The sequence below is a fragment of the Leptonychotes weddellii genome, chromosome 14 (genome assembly GCF_054177405.1).
Source record: "Leptonychotes weddellii isolate Sample4059 chromosome 14, ASM5417740v2, whole genome shotgun sequence".
NCBI classification, from domain to species: Eukaryota; Metazoa; Chordata; class Mammalia; order Carnivora; family Phocidae; genus Leptonychotes; species Leptonychotes weddellii.
Window position 1 is genome coordinate 79,760,712 of NC_138382.1, and position 22,879 is coordinate 79,783,590.

Here is a 22,879-nt window from a genome sequence, read left to right on the forward strand (position 1 = left end):
CGACCGCCCCTCCCTGGCACCCCCTCCCCCCGAGCCACTCTGGGCCCCAGGGACGCATGCAGCAGGCTGTTCTCTGACCACCAGCCTACCTTGCCCATCCCCAGGTCTCTTCTGGCTGGGTGCCCCCTCCCAGGGTGGGGGGTCCCTCCAGATTCCCACGCTGGGCATACATATCTGGGGGTGCAGGTGCCTGCCCTGGGGGAGAGTCCAGGGTCACAGAACAAACAGTCCCTCCTGTGGAGCTCCAGTAACATGGCCAAGGGGCCCAGCAGGTGGCTTCCCAGTGTGCCACGTCCTCCGTCACACGCTGAGACCAGCGGGTCCCAGGGTCGCCAGCCGGGCCTGTGCCTGGTCTCTGGCTGCTTTGGAGTTAGACTCTGAAATCCCAGGGGACCGCTCCCCCACCCCTGCCCACAGCTCGGCCAGGCCACCCCCTTGACGGCCCCCACCCGTCCCTGGGCCTCCTGTTTGTTCGCTGACAGCTCCCTGTTATCAGCGAGGAACACACACAGGAAGTCCGGCCGGGAAGGGCCCATCCCAATCCTGATTTACACGGGATGGAGCATAAAAAGCCGCCCTTCCTCGCCCCGGGAGGAGCCTCCCTGCCCTGAGCCGGCTGTCCCACACAGCCCAGCTGGAAGCTCCAGTGGTCAGGCCAGGCAGGCGGCCTCCGGAGGCACCTTGGGGCGGCCGGAGACGGGGAGGATCCACCTCTGGGCTGAGCAGGCCGCGATGGGGGCCGTGGCCAAGCCTGGGCCCGGGCCGTATCAGGTATGGCAGGGGTGGCCTTGGGGGGCAGGGAGCGGGCCGAGCAGGGCGGGCGCCCCCTTGGCTCCCACCGACCCTCGGACCACAGCACCCGTCGCCTGGGTGCGCCCGCTCTGCACCCTGCTTTCCGGGCACCATCTCGTTCTTCTCCCTAATGGTGCCATTCCCACTGCATGGAGGACACTCAGGACCCTTGGCCACGGGCACCCATTGCGGATGGCCCAGTCTAGACCGACTCTGACCTGCCCGACAGGGACACTTAGCCCTGGGGGGCCCAGCAGCTACTGTGACCCCTGAGAGGAGAAGCCGGATGCAACCTGTGGCCTTCCCCTCCACACACCCTCCTGGCCGTCTCTGCCATCCTGGAGGGGCCCCTAAGGTTGGCTCGGCTCTCCTCTCAGAGCCGGGGGTCCCAGGGCCATCCCCCAAGGGTGGGCAAGCACTCCCAATGTGGGTCTGGAGGGGAGGCAGAGGCGGCTTCATGCAGAGGAAGCCCAAAGCCAACTCTGCAGCCAGGATGAGCCGTGCTCCTTGGGCACACAGCACACGGGACCAGGGGAGCCCCCCACTTCCTGCTGGGCTGGCTTCGGGGGCATGGGTGGGGTCCTCAGGCAGAGGGACAGCCCACCTCGGACCCTGGGAGAGCCCCTGCTCCCCCTCTCCCCCCCACCCAGAGTGCCCGAGCCCCCACCCAAAGAACCCCCAGCCCACGTGGAGGCCTTTTCGGCTTCCACAGCTCCTGTGTTGCCACGGCCACGGCAGTGGTCTGTCTGGGGAGCCCCGTGGCTCAGATGAAGAAGCAGAACATGAGGCCTCAGCCCGGGGTTAGCAGCAGAGTGAGGACCAGAGACCCAGCTAGGCTGCAGGGCTCAGAGGGTCAGGGACAGGATGGGGGCAGGGGACTGGGTGAGGAAGGTCTCGCCTAGGACTGGCTCTTAACTTTCACTGCCTGGGTCTGAGGGAGGGCTGCCCCGCTCGGGTTTGGGGGCCAGGGGACCTGAAGTCCTTCAGTGGCAGGACCCCGCTCTCACGATTACAGGTGTCCCAGCCACAGCCACCCCAGCTGCCCTCAGACCATCTGCCGGGGACTTCCAGGGCCCTCTCATTCTGGGGGCTTCTGTCCAGCCATCTGGGTCCCCTCCCGTCCTTTAGCTCCCACGCACCAAAGTGGGCCCTAGCCTGACAGCCCACAGCCATTGGCTCTGCAAGAAGCCCTCCCTTCCCCCAAAAAGGACCCTTACCCAGCACCCTGGGCTTTGCAGACTTTCAGCGTCTTGCCCAGCAGTCTGTCCATCCCCATCTCCTGGGACCCAAGCAGGTGTGTCTCTCCCTCGAGGCTGAGGGTGTGAGCCACAGGCAGAACACGGAAAGACCCATTTGGCTTCGGCCATCATGGGGGTGGAGGCCTGTTAGGCCACGCGCAGGCTGAGGCCCCACAGGGGCACGGAGCCTGGCCCCCTTCCCAGCCCCTGGACATCAGGGTGACCAAGGCGGTGAGCTAACCCACACTACATCTCTGACCTGCAGACTCTGGCACAAGAGAAGTGCAGGGAGCCCCCACCAGCCAGAAGAGCAGCGGCCACCGCTGTCCAGGGGATGACAGAGCCCCCTTCTCCAGGTGAGCCCCACAGCAAGCTTCAGATGCTCTGGGCACGAGCAGGGCGTCCGGCTGGGCCTGGGAACGTTCTACACACACATGCACTTAGGTGACCGGGGCCCAGGCTCCGCTGAGGGGGGCAGGCCCCGCACCTCGCACATGATGAGGGCCGTGATAATCATGGTGTGGACGTGACCAAAATAATACTAGAGGCCCCGGGTGGGGCGTGCCTGCACCTGGTTCCCGCCACCTCCCTTGGTGGGCACTGCTGCCACGAGGGACTGCTTTAGCCCTGGTGACAAATGCAGAAATGGAGCCCAGGAGTCCCCGGTGGTGGCCACAGGGCTAGAGGGACTCCCTGGGGGCCTACGGGACACCCAGGGGTGGTCCTGACTGTCCTGAACGAAGGGGGGTGCCCAGTGGGAGTCCCGCAGAGCCCCTAAGCGGGCACACTGGTTGGCAGGTGGCACCTAGGATCCAGCCAGGCTCTGCCATGTCACAGCTCTGTGTGATCTCGTGTAAATACGGGGTGCCCGAGCCTTGGGGGTCACTATGTTCACCCCACGGTGACTGCAAGGTAGTGGTCAGCCAGAGCCCCTGGTGCCTAGTGAGCGGGCCACCCCGTGGTGATGGCCATCCGCAGGGTTTGGTGCTCAGCCTGGGAGGTCGAGAACCCGCCCCCCTTCCCCCCGGCGAGAGCGGGCTCCCCACGCGGCCTCCGGGCACCTGACCCGCGTCCCAGTCCTGCGTCCCCTGCGTCCTGCTGCGGGGCCTCGGAGCAGGCTCGGGAGGGGCGGCGCGCTCAGGCGGGCGCGCGTCTGGAGTCCTGGGCTCCGGCTGACTCACTGCCCTGCCCGCGGGGCGCCGTCCGCCGCGGGCCTCAGTATCCCCGTCTGCGCAATGGGGGCGGGCGGGGGGCTCAGAGCCCACCCGGGGCGGGCCGGGGGCGGGGTCGGGGCGGGGCGGCGGGCGGGGCTGGGGCCCCTCGGCGCGCGGTGGCGGCGGCGGCGGCGGCGCGTGCGCGCCCGGCTCGGGCGGTGAGTGCGGAGGGAGCGAGCGCCGGGCCGGGGGGCGCGGGGAGCGCCGAGGGCGGGGTCTGCTCGCCGCGCGCTGGGGGCGGGGGTGGTCGGGGGCCTGGGCGCGCGCGGAGCTGGGGGGCGACGCAGAGCGACCGCGGGGAGCCGAGAGGTGAGCGGGCCGGGGGCGCCGGGGCTGCCGCGCGGGGACACGACCCCAGCCCTGCCCGGATCCTGCGCCGGGTCCGGAGAATGGGCCCAGCGGCCTTCGGAAAGGGCGCCCCCTGCCGGTAACAGGCGACGAGCCAGGCCGCGCGGGGGGCCGGGGCCGGGGGCGCCGCAGCCCCTCACCCGCGTGCAGGCCCTGAGCGTCCCCCAGGGCCTGGCTCAGGGCCTCGCAGGCCCCAGACCCCGTGTCTCTCTCCATCCTCACCCCCACCCCACAGATCCGGCGTGCAGGGGGAGGGGAGGCTTGAGGCCGGCGGCGGAGAGGACGCTTCCCCAATGTCCTGTCACCCCGCCTTTCCGTCCTCCCAGGGTCCTAACGTCCAGACCACCCCTCCCGGTGGAAGACGGGGAGCCCCCGGCCGCCGCTTTGCGGCGAGTCAGGCCCCTCCTTCTGCGGACCCAGCCCTCCGGGGTGGGCGCTGCGGGGACGCAGCGCGGGCAGGTGGGAGGGAAGGTGGTGGGCTGGGCTCCTGCTGACCCTCGGGGAGGATGGAACATTACTGCTTATCCACCTGAGGCGCTGCGGCCACCCCCGCCCCAGCTGGGCTGCAAAGGGAAATGAGACTGCCAGCCCAGCACAGGCTGGGCAGTGCCATGGGCCTCCGGTGGCCCCGGAGAAAGCCTGGCTTCAAATACTGAGTCTCTCCTCTCTTAAAGCATGATCCCCTCTGAAGCCGCTGTCAATGAGTAGGGGAGGTGCTGGGGTGGATACCTGGCGGGGCGGGGGGGGGGGGGACAGTTACACATCTGCAAGAGATGAGCCTCCCCCAACGGGGCACCGAGTGCAAGCAAGCACATGTGCTTCTGCCCAGCCCCCCCGGGCCCTGGGGCCACCTCTGCCTTCCCAGGGTCTGCTCCCCAGTGTCACCTGTTCCCATCCCTTCAAATCTTGCCTAGACCCCCAGGAGTGCCCCCTAATAGTGTGCACCCCCCAGGGTCCACTCCCAGAGGTCCTCTTCCCAAGCTGGCTCACAGGACATGCCCCTGCCCCCAAACTAAGTCCCAACACCTTGGCTTCCCTTCTTGGGCCACCACAGTGAACAGGGGGTGCAGGAAGGACTCTCCTCCAGCTGCCTCACATGGGGCCGTGGGCCAGAGCAAGGACCCCACTCCCAGCCGACTGCGCAGACCCATCATGGTATCACTCTCCCCTGGGGGTTGGGCTTGGCAGGCCTGAGGGCTCAGCAACTGCTCACGGGGGTCACTCTTGATGGGACCAGCTGTCAGCTGGAGGAGGGGCCTCTGAGACCGTAGTGGTGTCTTTGAGAAAACCGAGTCCCAGAGAAGGGGGCGACCCTACCCTGATTCTACCTCCTGCCACACAGAAGTCCAGCTGTCTTCCATGTCCTTCCTGCTGGATGCCCTGCAGGGCCAGGGGCTGCCCACCTGGGCAGAACCCCGCCCCCTGGGGGCCTCGGGTGCGGTGCCTGGAGCGCCCCATCTCCCCAGATGCTTGGCCGCACATGTGGACACCTCCCCCTCCCCCCACCTCACAGGCCCCTCAGCGCGTTGCAGACCATTAATTCTGGGCTGGGTTTTCCCACATTCCCAGGAATGCTTTCCCGGGTCCCTGGCGTCCATCCCCAGAAGAGAGGGATGGCATTTGGCTCCACTGGCATGTGGGGTGGGGAGGGCTGCTCCAGGCCCTTCCCCCCCACCCAGTCCCAGGAGCCCTGGAGCAGACCAGTCAGACCCCAGGGTAGGAGTGACCCCCTCCCACGCAGGCTCTGCCGCACTCTGAGAAGGACCATATGGCCCCTCATGCTGAGCTCCTGCACCCCCTCATAGACTCCCATGCCACCCCCGTGGCTGGCTCCCCATTTGGCAGATGAGGACACTGAAGGCCAGAAGGACCAAGCCATCTGGGCTGGGTTCCAGCTCTGCCCACTACCACCCGGTCGGCAGAACTGGGCTGGGAGACCACCCTGCCACGACACGAGGGCACTAAATCCAGCCAGGGGAGGGAGAACTGGTCCAGAGGCTTCCCCTGGGCCCCCACCTTCCCAAGTGAACGTTGCTGGAGCTGCGGCTGCCTTCAGGCTCACCCAGACCAAGCTGCTGCATCCTCGCCTTTCTGGGGTTCTGGGCTGTTTGTGCGGGGCAGAGGGCTGGCCTCCCTTGTGAGGCAGTGGGAGGAAGGGGCAGCTGCCACGGCCCTTGGGGGCTCCTGCAGGCACGAGGCTGCAGTGGGAGGCCCTAGCAAAGCGGCTGAGCTGGGCAGGTGTCCCAGAGCCAGGGACCAGGCTCTGCCAGAGGCATGGGCTCAAGGAGGGATCTGCAGAGGGGCTTATGGGGGTGCCTTGTGCTTCAGGCCCCCCTGAGGAGAAGGCCATCCCCCCTGCAGACACGGGCCATGTTCACCTCCAGGGAGCTGCTGCTGGTGTGGTTCCTGGTGCTGGCAGTGGGTGGCACTGAGCACGTCTTCCGGCCTGGGTGAGTCAGAGCGTGGGGGACTCGGGCTCTGGGTGCTGCAGCGGTGGGGGTGGGCAGCCAGGAGCCCTCAGGCCACCCCCAGGACTGGGGGTGGGGGGGCATGGCTCTTCCTTGCGGTTCTTGCTGAGGGTCCTTCCTGTGGTGACGCCGGGAAGCCCCTTCCCCAGATTCTTGGCTCCCTTGGCTCCAGGGCTGGAAGGCTCTGGGCTCTGGGCTGGGAGCTGTGGGACTGACTTGCCGATGCCCCACCTCTTTAGCCGCAGGGTGTGTGCTGTCGGGGCTCCCAGGGGCCCCGAGTCAGAGTCTTTCGTGCAGCGAGTGTACCAACCCTTCCTCACCACCTGTGACGGGCACCGAGCCTGCAGCACCTACCGGTGAGCGCCCCCTGCCCCCTGCAGCGCCCCCGCCTGCCACACATCAGCCCTGAGCCCCAGGAGGGCCATGCACCCCAAGGTGGGAAACCCGGGCCCACGTCCAAGTGGATGGCGGAGGCTGATGCCTGTTTTGACTCAGGCAGTCTCGGTCCCAGGATGTGGCTGTAGTAATCTCAGACGTCACCCCGTCCTGCTCTTCCACCCTCATCTTTGCGGGGCTCGCCCAGCCTGTCCGCTACCCTCTGCTTTCGGGGTGCTGGCTGTAAGTTCTTATCCATTTGAGATGATCCCTGCCTCGCCAGAACCTGCCCCTGAGCTCCGGTGGGCACCCCTCCCCCCATGACAGCCCCCGATGGTCACAGGTGGGGACTGTAATGCTGCACCCCCAGGCCGCCCCCGCACCCAGCCGACCGCCAGCATGAGGGGCGTGGGTCTCCTCCGGCTCAGCTGTGGAAACGTGGCTTAAAGAGATTTCGTGGTCTGTGGGGTCTTCGGAGACCTTCCTGTGGGATATGCCCCTGCTGGCCAAGAAGGTGGGGGCGGAGGGGGTGGGGCCCATCGAGGGGCGGGGCCCTGTTCCCTGCCCCTTTCACTAAGCCGGCAGGCCAAGGAGGGGTCAGTAAAGCCCCGTTAGTGAGCGCCCCTTCCCCACCTGCGCAGGGGAGGGGCCGGGAGTCCAGGACTCCGAGGCTGCCCATGGCTTGAGCAGGGCTGGTAGGGAGCGCCCTCAGCGTCCAGGGGCCCAGTGCCCAGGGAGGGAAGGTGGGGTGAGGAACTGGGGAGCCCGGCCGGTACTGCTGATGACTCCCTGCCCTACCCACCCCACAGGACCGTCTACAGGACTGCCTACCGCCGCAGCCCTGGGCCGGCCGCCCCCAGGCCTCGCTACGCCTGCTGCCCCGGCTGGAAGAGGACCAGCGGGCTCCCCAGGGCCTGTGGAGCAGGTGAGAGGTGCAGGGCCTTCCCCGGCTGCCCCCCTGCAGGGCCCTGGGGACCCCCCTCCGTTTGTGACAGGCCTCCCCCTCAACAGCAATATGCCAGCCACCGTGCCAGAACGGAGGGAGCTGTGTCCAGCCAGGCCGCTGTCACTGCCCTGCAGGATGGCAGGGTGACACCTGCCAGACAGGTGAGGCTGCCTCCCGTCCTCCCGGAGGGGAAGGGTCCTCTGGGCCCCTCGCTGGGTGTCGGGGGTGGGCCACGAACAGGCGGGTGTTGAGGGGGCTCAGTGTGGGTGCCACTCCCTAGCTGACACCCCTTTTTCTGCAGACGTGGACGAGTGCAGGGCTGGAGGGGGCACCTGTCCCCAGCACTGTGTCAACACCGCGGGTAGTTACTGGTGCTGGTGTTGGGAAGGGCACAGCCCATCTGCAGATGGTGTGCTCTGCCTGCCCAAGACAGGGGCCCCCAGGGTAGCCCCGAACCCCACAACAGGTAAACTTCCCACATGCCCCCCCATCCTTGCTGCCGTGCCTGGGAGGAGGGCCGGGCAGGGCCTGGGGAGGGGGTGGGCATCACCCTGCACGTCTGTGCTGGGTGCAGTGGGGGCTGCCGGAGGCCTCCCGCCCTGGGCTGCAGGCCATCTCCCTGACCCGGGCCTAAGTGGGGATCTTCCCCAGGGGACAGATGGGCGGTGCTTTCTTGGGGGCATTGTGGGGGAGGGTTGCCGAGAGGGGCTCATCTCAGCCGGGAGAGGGGAAGACATGCCCCGGGGTCCTCTCCGTGTCCCTGCCCCCACAGCCAGGAGACGCCACACCTCCGCTGACGACGGGACATTATTACTTTTGGTACGCGCTGTGACACTTCAAACTCGTACCGTGAGTAATAATGCGCTGTCGGCAGCCTGGCACCAAGAGCTCGACGTGGACCTCGGCTTGGACGGCTCAGCACCGCGGGGACCCTGGCGCCGAGGGGCGGGGCAGGGCGCACCTGCCGGGTCAGGGCCTGCTGACGTGGCCGGGCCGCCTGCCAGACCTCAGGCCAGCCTCGCTGCCTAGAATGGGCGTGGGTCTTGAGCCCGGTCTCCACGGCTGTGCCCTGCGCTTGGCCGAGGCCGAGAGGCCTCTGCGTGGGGAGAAGCCGGCCTGGGGTGTGGGGTGTGGAGCGGGGCCTGCCTGATCAGGGCTGGGATCTCCCCAGGCGTGGACAGCGCAGTCGAGGAGGAAGTGCAGAGACTTCGGTCAAGGGTGGACGTGCTGGAGCAGGTGAGGCCTGCCCCCCGCCCATCGTCTCCTGTGGTGTAGCTCAGACCCTCAGGGTGGTTGTGGGGTTCCGTGGGGGTGGCCCCGGGAAGGAGGCCTCCTGGGCACTGACAGCCCAGGCCGGGCAGGGCTAGCAGGCCCGGGGGCCCCAGGACAGGAGGGCCAAGCTTGGCCGTGCCCCCCACAGGCAGCAGAGTGCCTGAAGCCAGGTCCAGCCCACCCCTACCTACCTTTGTCCCTGCGGCCTTTCTATGGGGCCGTTGGCCTGAGGACCCCTTGGAAGCTCCGGTTCCCCCCCCAGCCCCTCTGACCCGGGACCCCAGGCTTTGGAGACCACTGCAGGGCCGGTCACGAGGTGTCCATTGGCCCGTGCCCCCCCACCCCCGGCTCTCCTGGCACAGATGCTCCCTCTGGTGGACGTCCAGGGCCCTGCAGAGCCCTTACAGGCCACAGGGTTCCCTGAAAGCCTTGTGGAACAGAGAGGGTCCCTTCCGCCCACAGAAGCTGCAGCTGGTGCTGGCCCCGCTACATAGCTTGGCCTCGAGGGCCCTGGAGCATGGGCTCCCGGACCCCAGCAGCCTCCTGGCGCATTCCCTGCAGCAGCTGGACCGCATCGACTCTCTGAGCGAGCAGATCTCCCTCCTGGAGGAGCAGCTGGGGTCCTGTGAGTGCCACCCGGGAGCCTGGGACCTGGGAGAAGGAAGGTGGTGGGGAGCCGCGGCCTCTGACCTCAGCCCTTTGTCCGTCCGCAGGTTCCTGCGAGAAGGAGCTGTAACAGGCGGCCCGGGCCCCTGGCCCTGGCTATTGGGAGCCTTGCCCACTGCGCTAGGTCGGGCCGGAGGGGGACTTCGCGCCAAGGCGGGGCAGGAGGAGGGGTCCCCCTGGGTGTGATCCAGCCCCAGCCCGGCCAGCACCAGTGAGGGGGGCCGTGGCTCAGGGGAGGTACGAGGGTCTTGCTCGCCGGGCAGCATGTTGGGGGCACCTCTGCTCCGTGTCAGAATAAAATGAAGGTTCAGGCGCTGCTGTGTCCTTGGTGGATTCTGGAGGGCATCCTGAGGCTGATGGGGGGCCACCTGCTGACTGGCAGGAGGGCAGAGGGGCAGCCGTGGGGCACAGAGGAGGGCTCCAGCCACACTGGACCCTCCTCCTACACGGGCTCTTGGTCCTCCCTCTCCACAAGGGGCTAGAGCCGGTGGTTTCTGCGACGGCGAGTCTGGCCTCTCGGTGATAAGCTCCGGCCAGCGGCCAGAGAGCAAATCTGACCCCCAGCGTGCCCGCCGCCCAGTTCAGGGGACATCCCCACCCCCGGAAAACTACCGCAGGATGATCGCGGGCCTGGTCCTGGAGGGGGGCACTGCAGGGGGCGTGGAGTGCTCCCTGGAGGCGGCGAGGACAGCCCTGAGCGCTGTACCGCCCCGCCCACCCCGAGTGACCACAGCTCACCAGGTGCTTCCGAGGGTTCATTTATTAAAAAACACTGACGGCGTGCAGTGCCTGTTTGGCCGGCTTGCTCCCAAGGCCAGCGGAGCAAGGACCTCTGCTGTGTGGCTCTCCCTGGGCCCAGGTTGTACAAGACCGGGTGTCCAGCCACCCCCCCTACCCGCCCGCAGAGTCCCATTTCTCCCAGAGGGCCGGCCGCCCAGCCGGCCTCCACGCCCCACAGGCCCAGGCAGGAGGGTGGAGCGTCTCAGCCCTGGCCATTCGTCCCGAGGCCCTGCCTGTCGGCCCAGCTGGTCCTTCGCCTGCTCCCGAGTCCGAGAGGCACAAGTGTGGGCTTCTAGGGAAGGTTCCAGCTGACTCTCCTTTTGGGGGGACATCCGAGGCCAATGACAGGAGGCAGCCTCCTGCATCCAGGGCCCGAATGAAAGCGGGGGGATCCTCGGGAGCAGGACACAGTGATATTTAGCAGCCGGGGCAGGGGAAGAGGTTCCTCTGTCCCTTCTCCAGCCAGGTCCTGTCCCCGGCCCGCCCCATCCTGTCCCCAGGTCCTGCCCCACCCCAGGCCTCGGCTACTGGGCTGGCTGGCAACCAGGCCCTGCAGTTTCCCCGTTCTCCTGGGGTGTCTTGGATATGCGGAGGAAGGTGGTCCTCATGGCCTGGTAGCAGGTATCCATCAGCTTGGGGACATCGGCAACAGTGAGACCACTGGTGGGGATGGCATCCAGCACCTCCACTTTGATCGTTCCTGTTGGGGGCAGAGCATCAGTGGCCTGGGGCCCCCACCCGTGCACACTGTCCTGGCGCCCAAGCTGCGGCCTGTCCTTGCTCCGGCACCAGCTGAACCCCCTTCCTCCTCCTCCTCGGCCACCTACCGGCCGTCCCTGGACACCCTGGTCTCAGGTGGTTGGTTTTTAACTGAGAATGATCAGTACAAGCACACCCAGAGCTCCTGAGTCCGCGCGTGGTAGGTTCTGACAGCCGTACTCCCCTGTGAGCTCCACCCAAGGTACAGAACTTTCCTCCCCCAGAAGGTGCCCCCTGCCTCCTCCCAGGCACCCACACCCACCATTCTACTTCCATCCTCCACCATGGTCTGGGGGGCCAAGGGTCTCAGATATGGGGGGCGGGGGGACACAGCTCGGCTCCTCCCCTCCCCGCCCCGCTGCCCTTCAACCTTTGACCCCACCTTCCTACCCAGGCACCAGGTGCCCACATTCGGGATCTGGACGGAAGGGTAGTGGCCCCAAGCTCCACGGCTGGTGGGCATGGGGGTACCCGGGAGGCTGCTGCCCAGCTTGGGCCTACGCGTGTGAGCTCGGGCACCTAACCCTCCCTCTGCTGGGATTCCAGATCCCTTCCTTCCTTCACTCACCAAATGATCACTGGCCTACAGGAACCACCCAGAAAGGGGAACTACCCTACGAGGGGCCCGGGCATCCCCGTGACTGAGGATGAGACTCGCCCGCGGGTGTGCCCAGGTGGTGGGGTGCTACCTGAGCTGAAGAGCTTCGTCTTGGGGTTGTAGAAGGAGGAGAAGCTGGAGTATATCACGGGGATGATAGGCACCTGTGGACAGAGCCGTGGCGCCTGAGGACACACGGAAGCCCACCCCAGCCCACCCTGAGCCCCAAGGATGAGCTGGTGGGGGGAGCCCTGCCTTGCCACTTGCCTGCCTTCTGCCTAACGAGGTCCTGGGAGTGCCTGCGGCTACAGGACAGGCAAGGTGACCGGCCTTAGGCCCCTTCCACGCATGACCCCAGGGCCTGGGACACCTTTCATGCCCTGCGTTAATGATCACCCCCAGGGGCCGTTTCTGACCCTGGTGTCTTGCAAGAAAACGAGCAGGCCCTGCCCCCTCCCCGGCTATAGCTGCCCCCAGCATTCCATAAACTCATCCTACACATCATCACTCAAGCGTCCCCTTCACCAGGAAGCCTTCCTGGCCGGCACATGTCCCTATGACCCACATCTGTGCCCCCACTGGGTCCTAAGTTTGCGCGGGGGGGCAGGGCCCTGTACAGTTTAGCTGGAGGTTACTGAGGTCCTTCTGCCCACCCCTCCCCCATCCTGGGGGGGCAGGGGGCAGCTGTAGCCAGGGAGGGGACAGGGTCTGCTGGTATTCCTGGAAGACACCAGGGTCAGAAACGGCCCCTGGGGGTGATCATTAACCCTGGCGGTCAGGGAGCCTCTCCCTGGTACCAGCAGGGGCACAGGCTTGGAACACAGGGAGGCGACAGGCTGGGAGGCCCCCGGGGAGACAGGGAGGAGGGGAGCAGAGAGGACAGGGAATGCTGTCCAGTCTCCTGGCTGAGGCTGCGCTACCCCAGCCCCACCAGAGCCTCTGCAGCGTCCTCTCTCCTCTCCCACGAGCCCCATGTCCCATACCACCAGCAAAAGGAAAGGACATCAGCCCCAGGTATGCGGCAGGGGTGCCCTCCACCTCCCAGCTGGAGGGGCCGCAGGCCCAGGGGGTGAGAGCTCAAAGCCCAGGCTCCTCCACCCCATTCACCTGCTGCTTCCACGACCCCACAGGGGCGTGAGCTGGGAGCCTCTGGAAGGAGGGCTCGCCCGGCCTTGCTCAGGACCAGACAGCAGGGGGCGCTAGAGGCCACCTGTGCCAGGTGGACGGCCAAGAGCAGACCCCTGCCAGGCACCGCCCAGACCCTAACCGGGCAGGACGAAACCCCTCCCCCCGACTGCAGATGATGACTTTTCCCTGCACGAACTCCCCCAACACAGGACCAGGAGTGGGGCAGAGCACCCTTTAGCCACCAGGAGACACTGCCCCGGGGATGGATGCACCCCCAGTTCTACGGACGTCACCCCCAAGCACCTCCCGGGACAAAGGGCACCTTGGAGCTCAAGGACCAGGAAAGTAGAGGGGCCCACCGCAGAGTCCCAGCTCGCTCTGTGCGGGCCGCCCCCCAGGCCCTGCTCATCTGGCCCCAGCCCACGGTTCTGCAGGACTGGGCAAGCACTCAGCCTTCCCCAGAGAGCCCAGTAAGTAGGCCTGCCACCGCTGCCTCCCCTGGGGACCCCTGCTGGCCAGCTACCAAGGGGTCTGCCGAAGCTGGGTGCTGGACCCGATCAGCACCAGCCTTGGCGCTCAGAGTGGGCGAAGGGGCCCAAAGAACAGCCCTCCCAGCAGGTCAGAAACCCGGTGTTGGAGGGGTGAGGAGGCCCTGTGCCCGCCCAGTGGGAGGGGGTCCCCGAGCCCCAGTGGCCCCAACCTGACCAGGCCGTCACCTTCGGCTTTAAGCCAACCTGGACCCGCTTCCCTGCCCCGCTAGGAGGGCAGCGCCCTGGCGCACCTGGGTCTGGATCGCCAGGTAGAAGGCGCCTTTCTTGAAAGGTAGCAGGTCTCCATTGTCGTTCCGCGTGCCCTCAGGGTAGATCCATACTTTGAGCTGTGGGGGAGACAGGAGGCAGCTGTAGCTGGGTGGGGGGCGCTGGGCCGCCCCCTCCTAAGGAGCCTCCCTTGTCAGCTGAGGCCACCACCGCGAATGCGCGGATGCGGAGGCTCAGCTCCCTACATTTCCACGGGCAGGGGGCTGAGGTGCTGTTGGGCACCTACCGCCGAGTGGGAGTGTTTGCACCGCCAAGCAGGCCCCCAGCCCCACACTCACGTTCTCCCTGACCATGCGCTTGCCCACATCGGCCATCACGGTCATGGCAGTCCTGGAGTGCTGCCGGTTGATGAAGAAGATGCCCCCGAGGTACATGATCAGGCCCACGGGCCCCAAGAAGATCAGTTCCCGCTTGGCGATCTGCACGCAGCGCTCAGGTAGGACCTCCATCAGGCCTGCAGGTGGCCATGGGCACCAGGCAGGAAGGGTCAGGCTCAGAGCCTGGCAGCCACCTCCCCAAGGAGGAGAGAGCCAGCCCTGTGCCTGGACCACCAACAGGCCTGGGCGGGGTCATGCCTTCCCACTGGCCACCCGGCCAGGTCATGTGGCCTCTCGGCCTGCTTCCCGCCTGTAGAGGGAGCGGCGAAGCCGAGCTCCCAGCCGCTGGGGTGAGGATGGCAGAGCCCCGTACCCAGCATCAGGCACACACAGCTTTGTCATGTGGCTGGAGGGAGGCACGGGTCCCCCTGGCCTGGGTCAGCCCTGCTTTCCCAGGTCATCTGGGCCCAGGATCCAGCTCTCTGAAGCACCCCTCCCTCTCCCCGCAAGAGACCAGGGCAGTGTCCCAGGCCGGGCCTGCAGCCAGGAAGGGCCAGCTCTCCCACCAACCCCTCTGCGCCCTGGCTTACCCATCATGTCCAGGATGCTCTGGTGGTTAGAAATGATGACACAGGGGTGGTCCACCTCCAGCTTCTGGAGACCCTTTATCTCAAAACGAAGGCCGAATATGTACTTAAACTTTGAGACAAACCATCTGATGATCCTGAGAAGAGAGAATGTCAGTGAGCAGGGCCCCCCTGCCCTGCACCCCGTCTTGGGCTCTGGCCTGGAACAGACCCAGCAGACGGAGCCCCGGCTGGCCCTCTTCGTGGGCAGCTGGCGGGACCCTGAGTTCACCTTCCCCTCCAGGAGCCATCAGGTCCTGTCCCTCAAGGGGTCAGCGAGTGCGGCCGGGTCTCCTGCCACTCTGGTGGGAACAGGGAAGATCACGGACAGAAAGGTGCGAAGCCTCCAGGGATGGACACCTGGCAAAGGGGAGGCCGCCCTCTGCTGCATCTGCTTTGCGAGTACCTGCCGTGCGGCCCTGCCCTCACCCCACACCCCTGCGGGCTCATCCAGGGGCAGCTGCAAGGGGACTGGAGGCTGAGAGCCCCCGGAGGGCTGGGCTAGGTCTGGTTCTCGGCTGTCAGCAACGAAAAACCCTACGTGGAGGGGCGCCCGGCTGGCTCAGTCGGGGGAGCGTGCAATTCCTGATCTCGGGGTTATAGGTTCGAGCCTCACGTTAGGTGGCGAGATGACTTATAAAATCTTTAAAAAATAATAAAATAAAACCCAACAGAGAGAGAGGGATCCCTGCACCCCTGCAGAGGAGGGGGGCCCCCACCCGCAGGCTCTGGGGAAGGAGACCCTGCAGGGCAGTGCCACACAGGGAAGAAGGCATCCACAGCAAGTGGAGACCTTCGCAGGGGCTGACGACTGCTCAGGAACAAGCGGGAGCGCCGCCCGCGATGAGAGGAGCGCGCCCAGGCTGGGCTTGCACCCCTCACCCCTGTCCTACTGAGCAATCCCACCGTCCCCTTCTCCCGGGCCTACAGAGCGCAAATAACCTGCCCCAGGGGAAGGCAGAGGAGGGGAGCCAGGGTGTGAGGGGCCTGGGCCTCCCCTGCTTGGAGGTCCACGCCCTTCCAGCCCCCGTGCCTGCGGGGGGCTGCCCTAGGGCATCGGCGACCTTCGGGGGCTGCCTCCAAGCAGCACAGGTGGGCGTGAGTGGCTATGGGCGCAGGGACGTGTCTGCAGGCGCTGCTGGCCTTGGAGGACGCCGCGGGGCCCAGGGCTCTACCTGGGACGGGCTCCAGTAGGGGTCAGCCTGCGGGGCGAGGCTCCGAGCCCTCTAACTCCCCGCAGGGCCCCAGTCCGCCCCATCCCCTGTGGGTGGCTGACCCACCAGTGACCCAGAACTGTTCCACTTCTCACAGGTTTGGGCAGCACCCCCAGCCCCTCAGGTATCTGAGCCCCTCAACAGCGTTCACAGCAAGGGAGGGATTTCCCATTTTATACACAAGGGTGAGTAACTGCCCCAGGCCCGGAGATGGCCCTTAAGACAGCAGACTCAGTACTGGCTCAAAGCCAGACTCCGTTTTTTTTTTAAATTGTCATAAAATGCACATGACCCAAAATGTACCCTTCTAACTGCTGTCCAGTGCACAGCTCAGGGGCGTCAGCGCATGCACGCTGAGCCGTCCCCTCCATCCGTCCCCAGAACATGCTCCTCTTCCCAGACTGGACTCTGTCCCGTTACACACGGACCCCCTTCCCCCAGCCCCTGCCCCCTGCGTCTGTGGATCCGACTCCTTTCAGGCCTCCTGGGAGTGGATCCCTCAGGATCTGTCCTTCTGGATCTGAAAGCCAGCCTCTCACTCAGCTGCCCCTTTCACAGAACAGAACCCCCGTGGGAGGGCAGCTCTCCCATCATCCCATGCTGCAGATGGGGACACTGAGGCTCAGGGAGGCGCGTTCGCACGATTAGACCGGCCATCCTTCCCTGGACCTGCCAGCCTCGGCCTGCTCAGGCCAGACCTGCCCATTTGTCCCTTCCCGCCCTGGGACCTGTGTCCCAGCAGGCCCTGGATACAGGCTGAGCGAGTTGACTGGCTGCTTCACCTCTGCGGGGCCCCGTTTCTCACCTACAAAGACAGCTTCTCAGTCACTGTGAGGCTTGAAGGGACAAGGAGAGGGCACGGACGGCACTTTATAAAGGAGAGAGATGGAAATGTCCAATAAACATGGAAAATCTTCACTCTCACTAGAAATCAAAGCAACGCACATCGGAACAAGAGCCCTGTTTTCATCCTTTGGGTTGGCTCGGTCCGAAAGAAAAGACCGGTAACAGGAGGGGTTGGCCCGGATGTTGGGAACGGCCGCCGGGGGACAGCAGGTTGGCAGCACCTGGGCAAAGCCGTGCAGAAATCCAGTCCCGGGGCGGATGGGTAGCGCAGTTGGCTGAGCGTCCACTCTTGGTTTTGGCTCAGGTCGTGATCTCAGGGTCGTGGGATCGAGCCCCACGTCGGGCTCCGGGTTCCGCGCTCAGTGGGAAGTCCGCTTCCCCTCTCCCTCTGCCGCTCCCCCGGCTTGTGCTGTCTCTCTCTCTCTCCAATAAATAAATAAATCTTATAAAGAAGGAAGGAAGGAAGGATGGACGGACGGAAGGAAGGAAGAAAAAGAAAGAAAGAAATCTGGTCCCTCTTCCAGGATCTGATCCTAAGGCAGTTATGAGAGGCAGGCCTGCAATCCTCACGTGTGGTCTGAATTAGAAGAATCTGAAGGGCGCCCGGCTGGCTCCTACGGTAGAGCCTGCGACTCTTGATCACAGGGTTGTGAGTTCAAGCCCCACATGGGGGATCTCACCCCACACGGTGGATAAGGATTACTTAAAAATAAAATCTTAAAAAAAAAAGAAAAATCTGAAACCGTCTGAAGGTCCCCCGCTAGGGAGAGAGGCGAAGTAGCGGTCGGATCCACAGCCTGCTGGGGCGGAGACCTGGACACCCCATGCAGCACTGGCCGGTCGCGAGCGCCCCCTACCTGCCGCGGAGGACCCCAGCCACACCTGGATGCGGACCGCCTTCTCTCTGCTGGAGGCGTCTGCTGGCTTCTCTTTCCCTCTTTCAAAATTGTGGCAAAATATGTGTCACATAGAATTTATCTTTTTAATCATTTTTTAAAGATTTTATTTATTTGACACAGAGAGAGCGTGAGCAGTCCCAGCCGAGCAGGGAGCCCGCCGCGGGACTCGATCCCAAGACCCCGGGATCACAACCTGAGCGGAAGGCAGATGCTTCACCGACTGAGCCCCCAGGCGCCCCATCATTTTAATCATTTTTTTAAAGATTTTATTTATTTATTTGAGAGAGACAATGAGAGAGAGCATGAGAGGGAGGAGGGTCAGAGGGAGAAGCAGACTCCCCGCCGAGCAGGGAGCCCGATGCGGGACTCGATCCCGGGACTCCAGGATCACGACCTGAGCCGAAGGCAGTCGCTTAACCAACTGAGCCACCCAGGCGCCCCATTTTAATCATTTTTAAATGTCCGGTTCAGTGGCGTGAAATCCACCCACACTGCTGTGCGACCGTCCCCACCATCCGTCTCCAGGACTCTTCTCTCTTTCCTGTTTGGATTTCTTTGTGTATCTGACGTAAGGGATTGACCATAGGCCATGGGAGATGCCGTGCACAGACCCCCGGCAGTGGGCAGCGCGAGGGCGGCCGGCCCGGAGGGAGCAGCGTGCTCTGCACACTCACACGAGGAGTGCGTCCACGCGGACTAGAACACGCACCAGCTGCAGTGGCTACAGCAGGCTGCCAGTGGTCGTCCTCAAGGGGACAAAGCAGTCTCTGCAGTCCACACACACGCGGACGCCCAGCCACCTGTCCTTTTCCCGACGTCACACAGTTTCAAGGTTTTTTGTAAAAGTGGTAGGAAAGTCCATCATTTTCACAGTTTCCTCAATGTGGAAGGAAGCAAACCAAGCTTTGCAGCGGCTCCTGCAGACCGTAGGCTGCCAGGGACAGAGAGCCAGGGGTCCTTGCCCAGGAGAGCGGAGTGCACTTTCCACGGGAGGTCGGGAGGGGGGCGGGTGGGGACACCTCCATCCCCCAGGCCTGCGCAGCACCTGCTGTGTGCCGAGGGCGGGACAGGAAGCCTCACTTTTTGTTCAGAGAGCAACCCCACCAGGTGGGGACACTCCGATGAGGGGCCTACGCGAAGCGGTTAAGTGACTTGCCCAAGGTCATGCAGCAGGGAAGCCAAGGTGGGCCGGAACCCACCTCCTTACCTGGTTTTTGGAAAACAAGTGAAAAATGCCAGGCAAGGGGCATACCGGGGGTGGGGTGGGATGGGGCGAAGACCCAGGACTGCAAGATGGCATTCCAGAATTGCAGAAGCAAATCCCTCCCCCTTCCCTGAGGCTCTGCAGACCCCGCCCAGCGCCCCCGCAGGACTGGAGGCCGCCCGTGCCCTCAGCCAGCCCACAGCAGCCTCCACCATCCTGAGCACGGGCCCCACTGTGCCCACAGCCCACCTTACCTGAGTGCCCCTCCACCAGCCGCAGGGCTCAGGGGGGCTGCCCCCTCGGGAGCCAGGGCCCCAAAACTTGGAGCAGGTGTCCCTGGCGCTGGCCCCGGGACATGGGCACACAGCTCTGGCTGCCGCCCTACCCCCTCTAGCCCCCAAACCCCCAGGGAGGCTAGCGGGGTGCAGCCAAGGCCGCCTAAAGCCCAAGAGGCCTGGGGGAGCGTTGAGTGCCTGGCACAGCATTCCAGAAGCACCCAGCAGCGGCCAGATGGGTGACTGGTACCACCTTTTCCCACCTCTAGGCCCCCAGAGCAGGACCGTTCCTCAAGCCAATGGGATGTGCTGGCCCTGCCTGGATCTTTCTCAGGAGCCCTCTATTTAACCCCAGTCACGAACCGCCGAGACCGCCTGAGCGCTATAAACACCATGGATCCTTCCAGCGCCCACGGGAGCCCAGGCTCACTCTGGTCAGCCAGCCTCCTTGGACCTTCCGTGTTCAGCCTGAGGACCCCCGGGCCCTTCCCAAGCTCTGAGTGAGCTCGCTGGCCATGACCTTGGGCATTGCCCTTGACCCCACCCCCTCTAAGCTTCCATTCCTGCCTGTGAAAAGGGGAAGGGCGTGGAGATTGAGCCGTTGAGGCTGGGACCCTGGGAGCAACCACAGTGATAATGTCACAAGCAGATAAGAAGAATCCACAAAGTAGGCGGGACACGTGCCCCAGGCCACCCGCCCCTCCCCCAGCCAGCACGGGCTCCAGGCAGCTGGAAGGAAGTTCAAGGCCAGGCCGTGGCCACCTGCTGACCTTTGCCCTCAGCCCCTGGCCTGGAGCTAGGTTGCTCCCAGATCTGGGCGGCTGTTTCGGCTGAGGCATGCCAGTCCTCAGCCAGACCCCTCTGGATGTGCCCCAGAGAGCAGGGGTTCCGGGTGGGGCCCACCTGGGGGCAGCCCTGCCAGGAAGGCCACACAGAGCCATTGATCTGCTCAGGGGACAGGAGCTGCCCAGAAGCCCGGAGGTGGTAAGAGGGGCTGTGTGGCAATGGGGTGAAAGCAGGGGGCCGGAAGGGGGAGGGGCCAGCAAGCCCTCAGTCCTGACCCAGGATCCCCAGGGCTCTGGGGAGTTCTGGTTTCTGGGCCTGCAATAGCACATCCGGGGGAGGGAGTCTGCCCCTGGCCATCCTACTCCAAGAAAAACAAAGGCAGACTTTCCTGCAAAACCGGGATCCCCTGCCAGCCCCCATGAGCCACAGGGCTCCCTGAATGCACTCCGTCCCCATCCGTGCACCCCCCAGGAGCACACAGCAGCTGGCAGCTCTGGCTAAGAGGCTGGGCTGTCCTGGGTTCAAATCCCACCCAGCATCGATAAGCCCCCTGGTCTCTGGCCTAAACAATGCCCATTCTTCCCTCTTTGAGGTTCCTCAGGAGCTGCACAAATGGAGTGCCTCGCTACCCCACCTCCCTTGAAGCCAAGAGCCTTGCCACCCAGGGCCTGGCCATTCCGATGGACTCATGCAGTCCAGCCCCCAGAGGCCCTGCCACGGTAGTGGATGCATACCGGCCCCTGAGCGTGGTGGAGCCACAGGATGGAGAAGCTGGAACCTTCTGCAGGACCTGGGCCGCCCACCTCCGGTCTCCTTCGATGCACGAGAAAGTCTCGTGGAGAAGCTGCTGTCGCTAGGGGTCCCGATCCTGCAGCCGAACCTAATCCTCACACACACAGCTGGGCTTCACCCTTGTCTCTGTCAAATGGCTGTACTAAGGGCATCTGCCTCGTGGGGCGAGGAAACAGGGCCTAATACTCCACCGTAGCCCAGCCCGGAGAACACAACCAGCCTGGGAGGGATCCTTGGTCTCGGGCCCCCAGTGGGTCAGAGGGTCAGCTCTTCTGTTCCCATCACTGTTCCCTGCACGCTCGGAACTGGAGTCCAACAGGCAAAAGCCTCCTTGGGCCACTGCCCAGAGCCCCGTGGGGAGGGGCCCCTGCTGCTCCGGGGGAAGGCAGCAAAGCAGGGGAGGGGGCAGAGCAGGGCTGCCCCCGGCAGAGCTCCCGGCACCCCAGACCCAGGGCTCCAGTCCCTGTCAGCACCACGGCCCCTAGTGCTGGCGGGCACAGAGGGAACGTACGAAGCACACACTCTGGAGGCCCTCCCAGGGGGTCTGCACCCCAGCTCCGCCACGTCTTAGCTCTGGCACCCCGGGCAACCGCCTCCTCCCTCCCCCCCCCCCCCACCGGGAGGCCTTAGCTTCAGCCGGCACCTCCAACTCCTCATCAGAGCAATGAAGCACACAATATGCCCAGCCCCACAGTGAGGTAGACACCGTGGCGTCGAGCGAGGCGGGCCACCTTCCAGAAGTCAGGGCGGGGCTGGCGAGAAGAGCAGCCAGGGTGCTCAGGGGTCCGGGAAAGACTGCTGAGTGAGGCCAAGGCATGTCCCAGCCCCTCCGCGGAGGGGTCTGCAGGGAGGGGGTAGGGAGCCCGTCCGCTCAGCCCTCCGGCACCTCCACCCACCCTCCACCCATCCTCCCTGTCCCCCCAGCCTGCCAGGTCCAGCCACCAAATCAGAAAGGGCCTGGTGACTTCTGATTTGACCCCTGGGAAGCAGCTTTGAAGTCTGAGTCAGTCCTTTTAAAAGACAAGGAAGCTGCTTGTAAAGAGGCCACCTGATGACACAGTTAGGGGAAGAGGAGGGTCACCTCCTGGCTCTGTCACCTCTGCTGAAAACCTGCTCTGGGGCCAATTCTCCCCCTGCTTCCCCCTCCTGACGCCTCAGAACCACACATGCCGTCCCGGGTCTGGCTCTAGTAGGGCAGCACCACCTCCAAGAAGCCCACTGGCCTGTGGGTCCCGGAACCCACACCCCTCCTCCGGCTCAGAGGCCAGCCCCCAGCAAGTGCTGAGCCGAGACTCCTGCTGCCCACTGGGGACTCCAGGACCGCAACTCAGGCCCGGCCTTCAGAGACGTGCACGGCCTCAGGCATCCCTGCCCTGGAGTGGTGGGGGCCCAGCTTTGAGGAACCCCCTGCAAACAGGTCCTCCCCTCCCCAGGGGCACTCCACGCGGGGAAGACAGCCAGTAGGATCACACCTGGGCTGTCCCTGGGGTCCGCCGCACTCCCTGGGATGTTGGCCCGGGCCATGCTGGTGCTGGGCAGGGGACACCACAGACCCACTGAGCACGCTCCACTCTGAGTCCTCACCTACTCTGGGTAGGAAAGCCACAAACCCCTAAAGACAAGGCTTGGACGGCCCACGCCGTGTGGGCCAGTCCCAGCAGCATCGGCTGGTGTGGATGGACAAGGACAGAGGAGGCGGGAAGTCAGCAACCCTCACCCACTGCCCTGTAACCACACAGGGGGCAGGGACCTCAGGGACCACAGTATCCTCACGGCAGGCCACAGCCAAGAAGCTGTTGCAAAAGCCACAGAGATAAGTATTACCAACAGCTGCCCTGGGATCAGACACAGAGAGACAGGGCAGGAAGAAGCCCCCGCCCCTTAGCCTCTGACCCAAAGAGACCCCCCACTCTTCAGCCGGGCTTGACCTCCCTACCCCCCACCCACCAGCCCATAACATCATACTGCCCAGCTCAGGGAGGTGTCCACAGAAAAATTCCAGCCACCCCTCCCTTCCTTCCACCCTGAGGCTGGACCTCAGGGGCCAAACCCACCCTTCCCACTCAGGAGCCTCCTACCTTCTTAGCAGGACCCGCAGGGAAGGAAAGGAAGTCAGCCCCAGGGGCGATCACAGGTGCGGGTGGGTGAGAGGGGGTGCAGAGAAGGCAGGGACCCCCGGGGCTCTAAAGCGCCTCTTCCAGGCCGGGGCGGTGCTCCAGCAAAGCCCCCCCTGGGGCAAGCCCCGCAGTCCGACCCGCTCTTTCCCCGCGGGTGGAGCAGGACTGCGCCTCTCCCAGCCGGCCCAGGGCCGCTCCGCCACCCCCCAGCCGGCGCCCCGAACGCCCTGCGGGTCCCGCGGGGCCCTTGGCGGGGCGGAAGGACGCGGCGGCGCTGGAGACCGAGACCTTTTTAAGTCCCTCGGTGTCTGCGCCCGGGCCGGGGCCTCCGGGCCCGCGCACGGGCACATTGTGACGTGGGGTCCCGCGGACCCGCGCGCGCCGCCCGAGAGCCCCGAGAG

General features: G+C 65.2%; 2 protein-coding genes across 9 annotated transcripts in view; one reads left to right on the forward strand and one right to left on the reverse strand.

The window, feature by feature from the left end:
- Positions 1-566: 566 nt before the first annotated feature.
- On the forward strand, positions 567-9,632 carry EGFL7 (EGF like domain multiple 7). 6 transcript variants are annotated; one of them, XR_014140228.1, is made up of 9 exons: positions 720-771; positions 2,296-2,386; positions 5,954-6,042; positions 6,300-6,416; positions 7,245-7,360; positions 7,447-7,542; positions 7,683-7,847; positions 8,154-8,617; positions 9,116-9,201. XR_014140228.1 is itself a non-coding variant. In XM_081803964.1 (9 exons), exons 2-9 carry the CDS (start codon positions 5,963-5,965, stop codon positions 9,387-9,389), a joined length of 825 nt encoding a protein of 274 aa, XP_081660090.1. In that variant the 5' UTR covers positions 3,384-3,402; positions 5,921-5,962; the 3' UTR covers positions 9,390-9,632. The 6 variants fall into 6 exon arrangements, 1 of the variants encoding a protein (XP_081660090.1); XR_014140227.1 differs by having other exon boundaries at positions 721-771; positions 5,921-6,042; XM_081803964.1 differs by lacking the exons at positions 720-771; positions 2,296-2,386 and adding exons at positions 3,384-3,402; positions 9,367-9,632 and having other exon boundaries at positions 5,921-6,042; positions 8,553-8,617; positions 9,116-9,278.
- A 429-nt stretch (positions 9,633-10,061) lies between these two features.
- Positions 10,062-22,879, reverse strand: part of AGPAT2 (1-acylglycerol-3-phosphate O-acyltransferase 2) — a 14,032-nt gene continuing 1,214 nt past the window's right edge. For 2 of the 3 annotated variants that reach the window (XM_081803966.1, XM_081803965.1), the window contains exons 2-6: positions 14,310-14,443; positions 13,681-13,856; positions 13,366-13,461; positions 11,548-11,620; positions 10,062-10,799 (exon numbers count right to left, since the gene is read on the reverse strand). In XM_081803966.1, the coding sequence (XP_081660092.1) occupies positions 10,624-10,799; positions 11,548-11,620; positions 13,366-13,461; positions 13,681-13,856; positions 14,310-14,443 (655 nt within the window). In that variant the 3' untranslated portion in view covers positions 10,062-10,623. Of the gene's footprint in view, positions 10,800-11,547; positions 11,621-13,365; positions 13,462-13,680; positions 13,857-14,309; positions 14,444-22,766; positions 22,844-22,879 lie in introns of those variants that run through there. The other variant, XM_031041001.2, reaches the window with a different exon arrangement.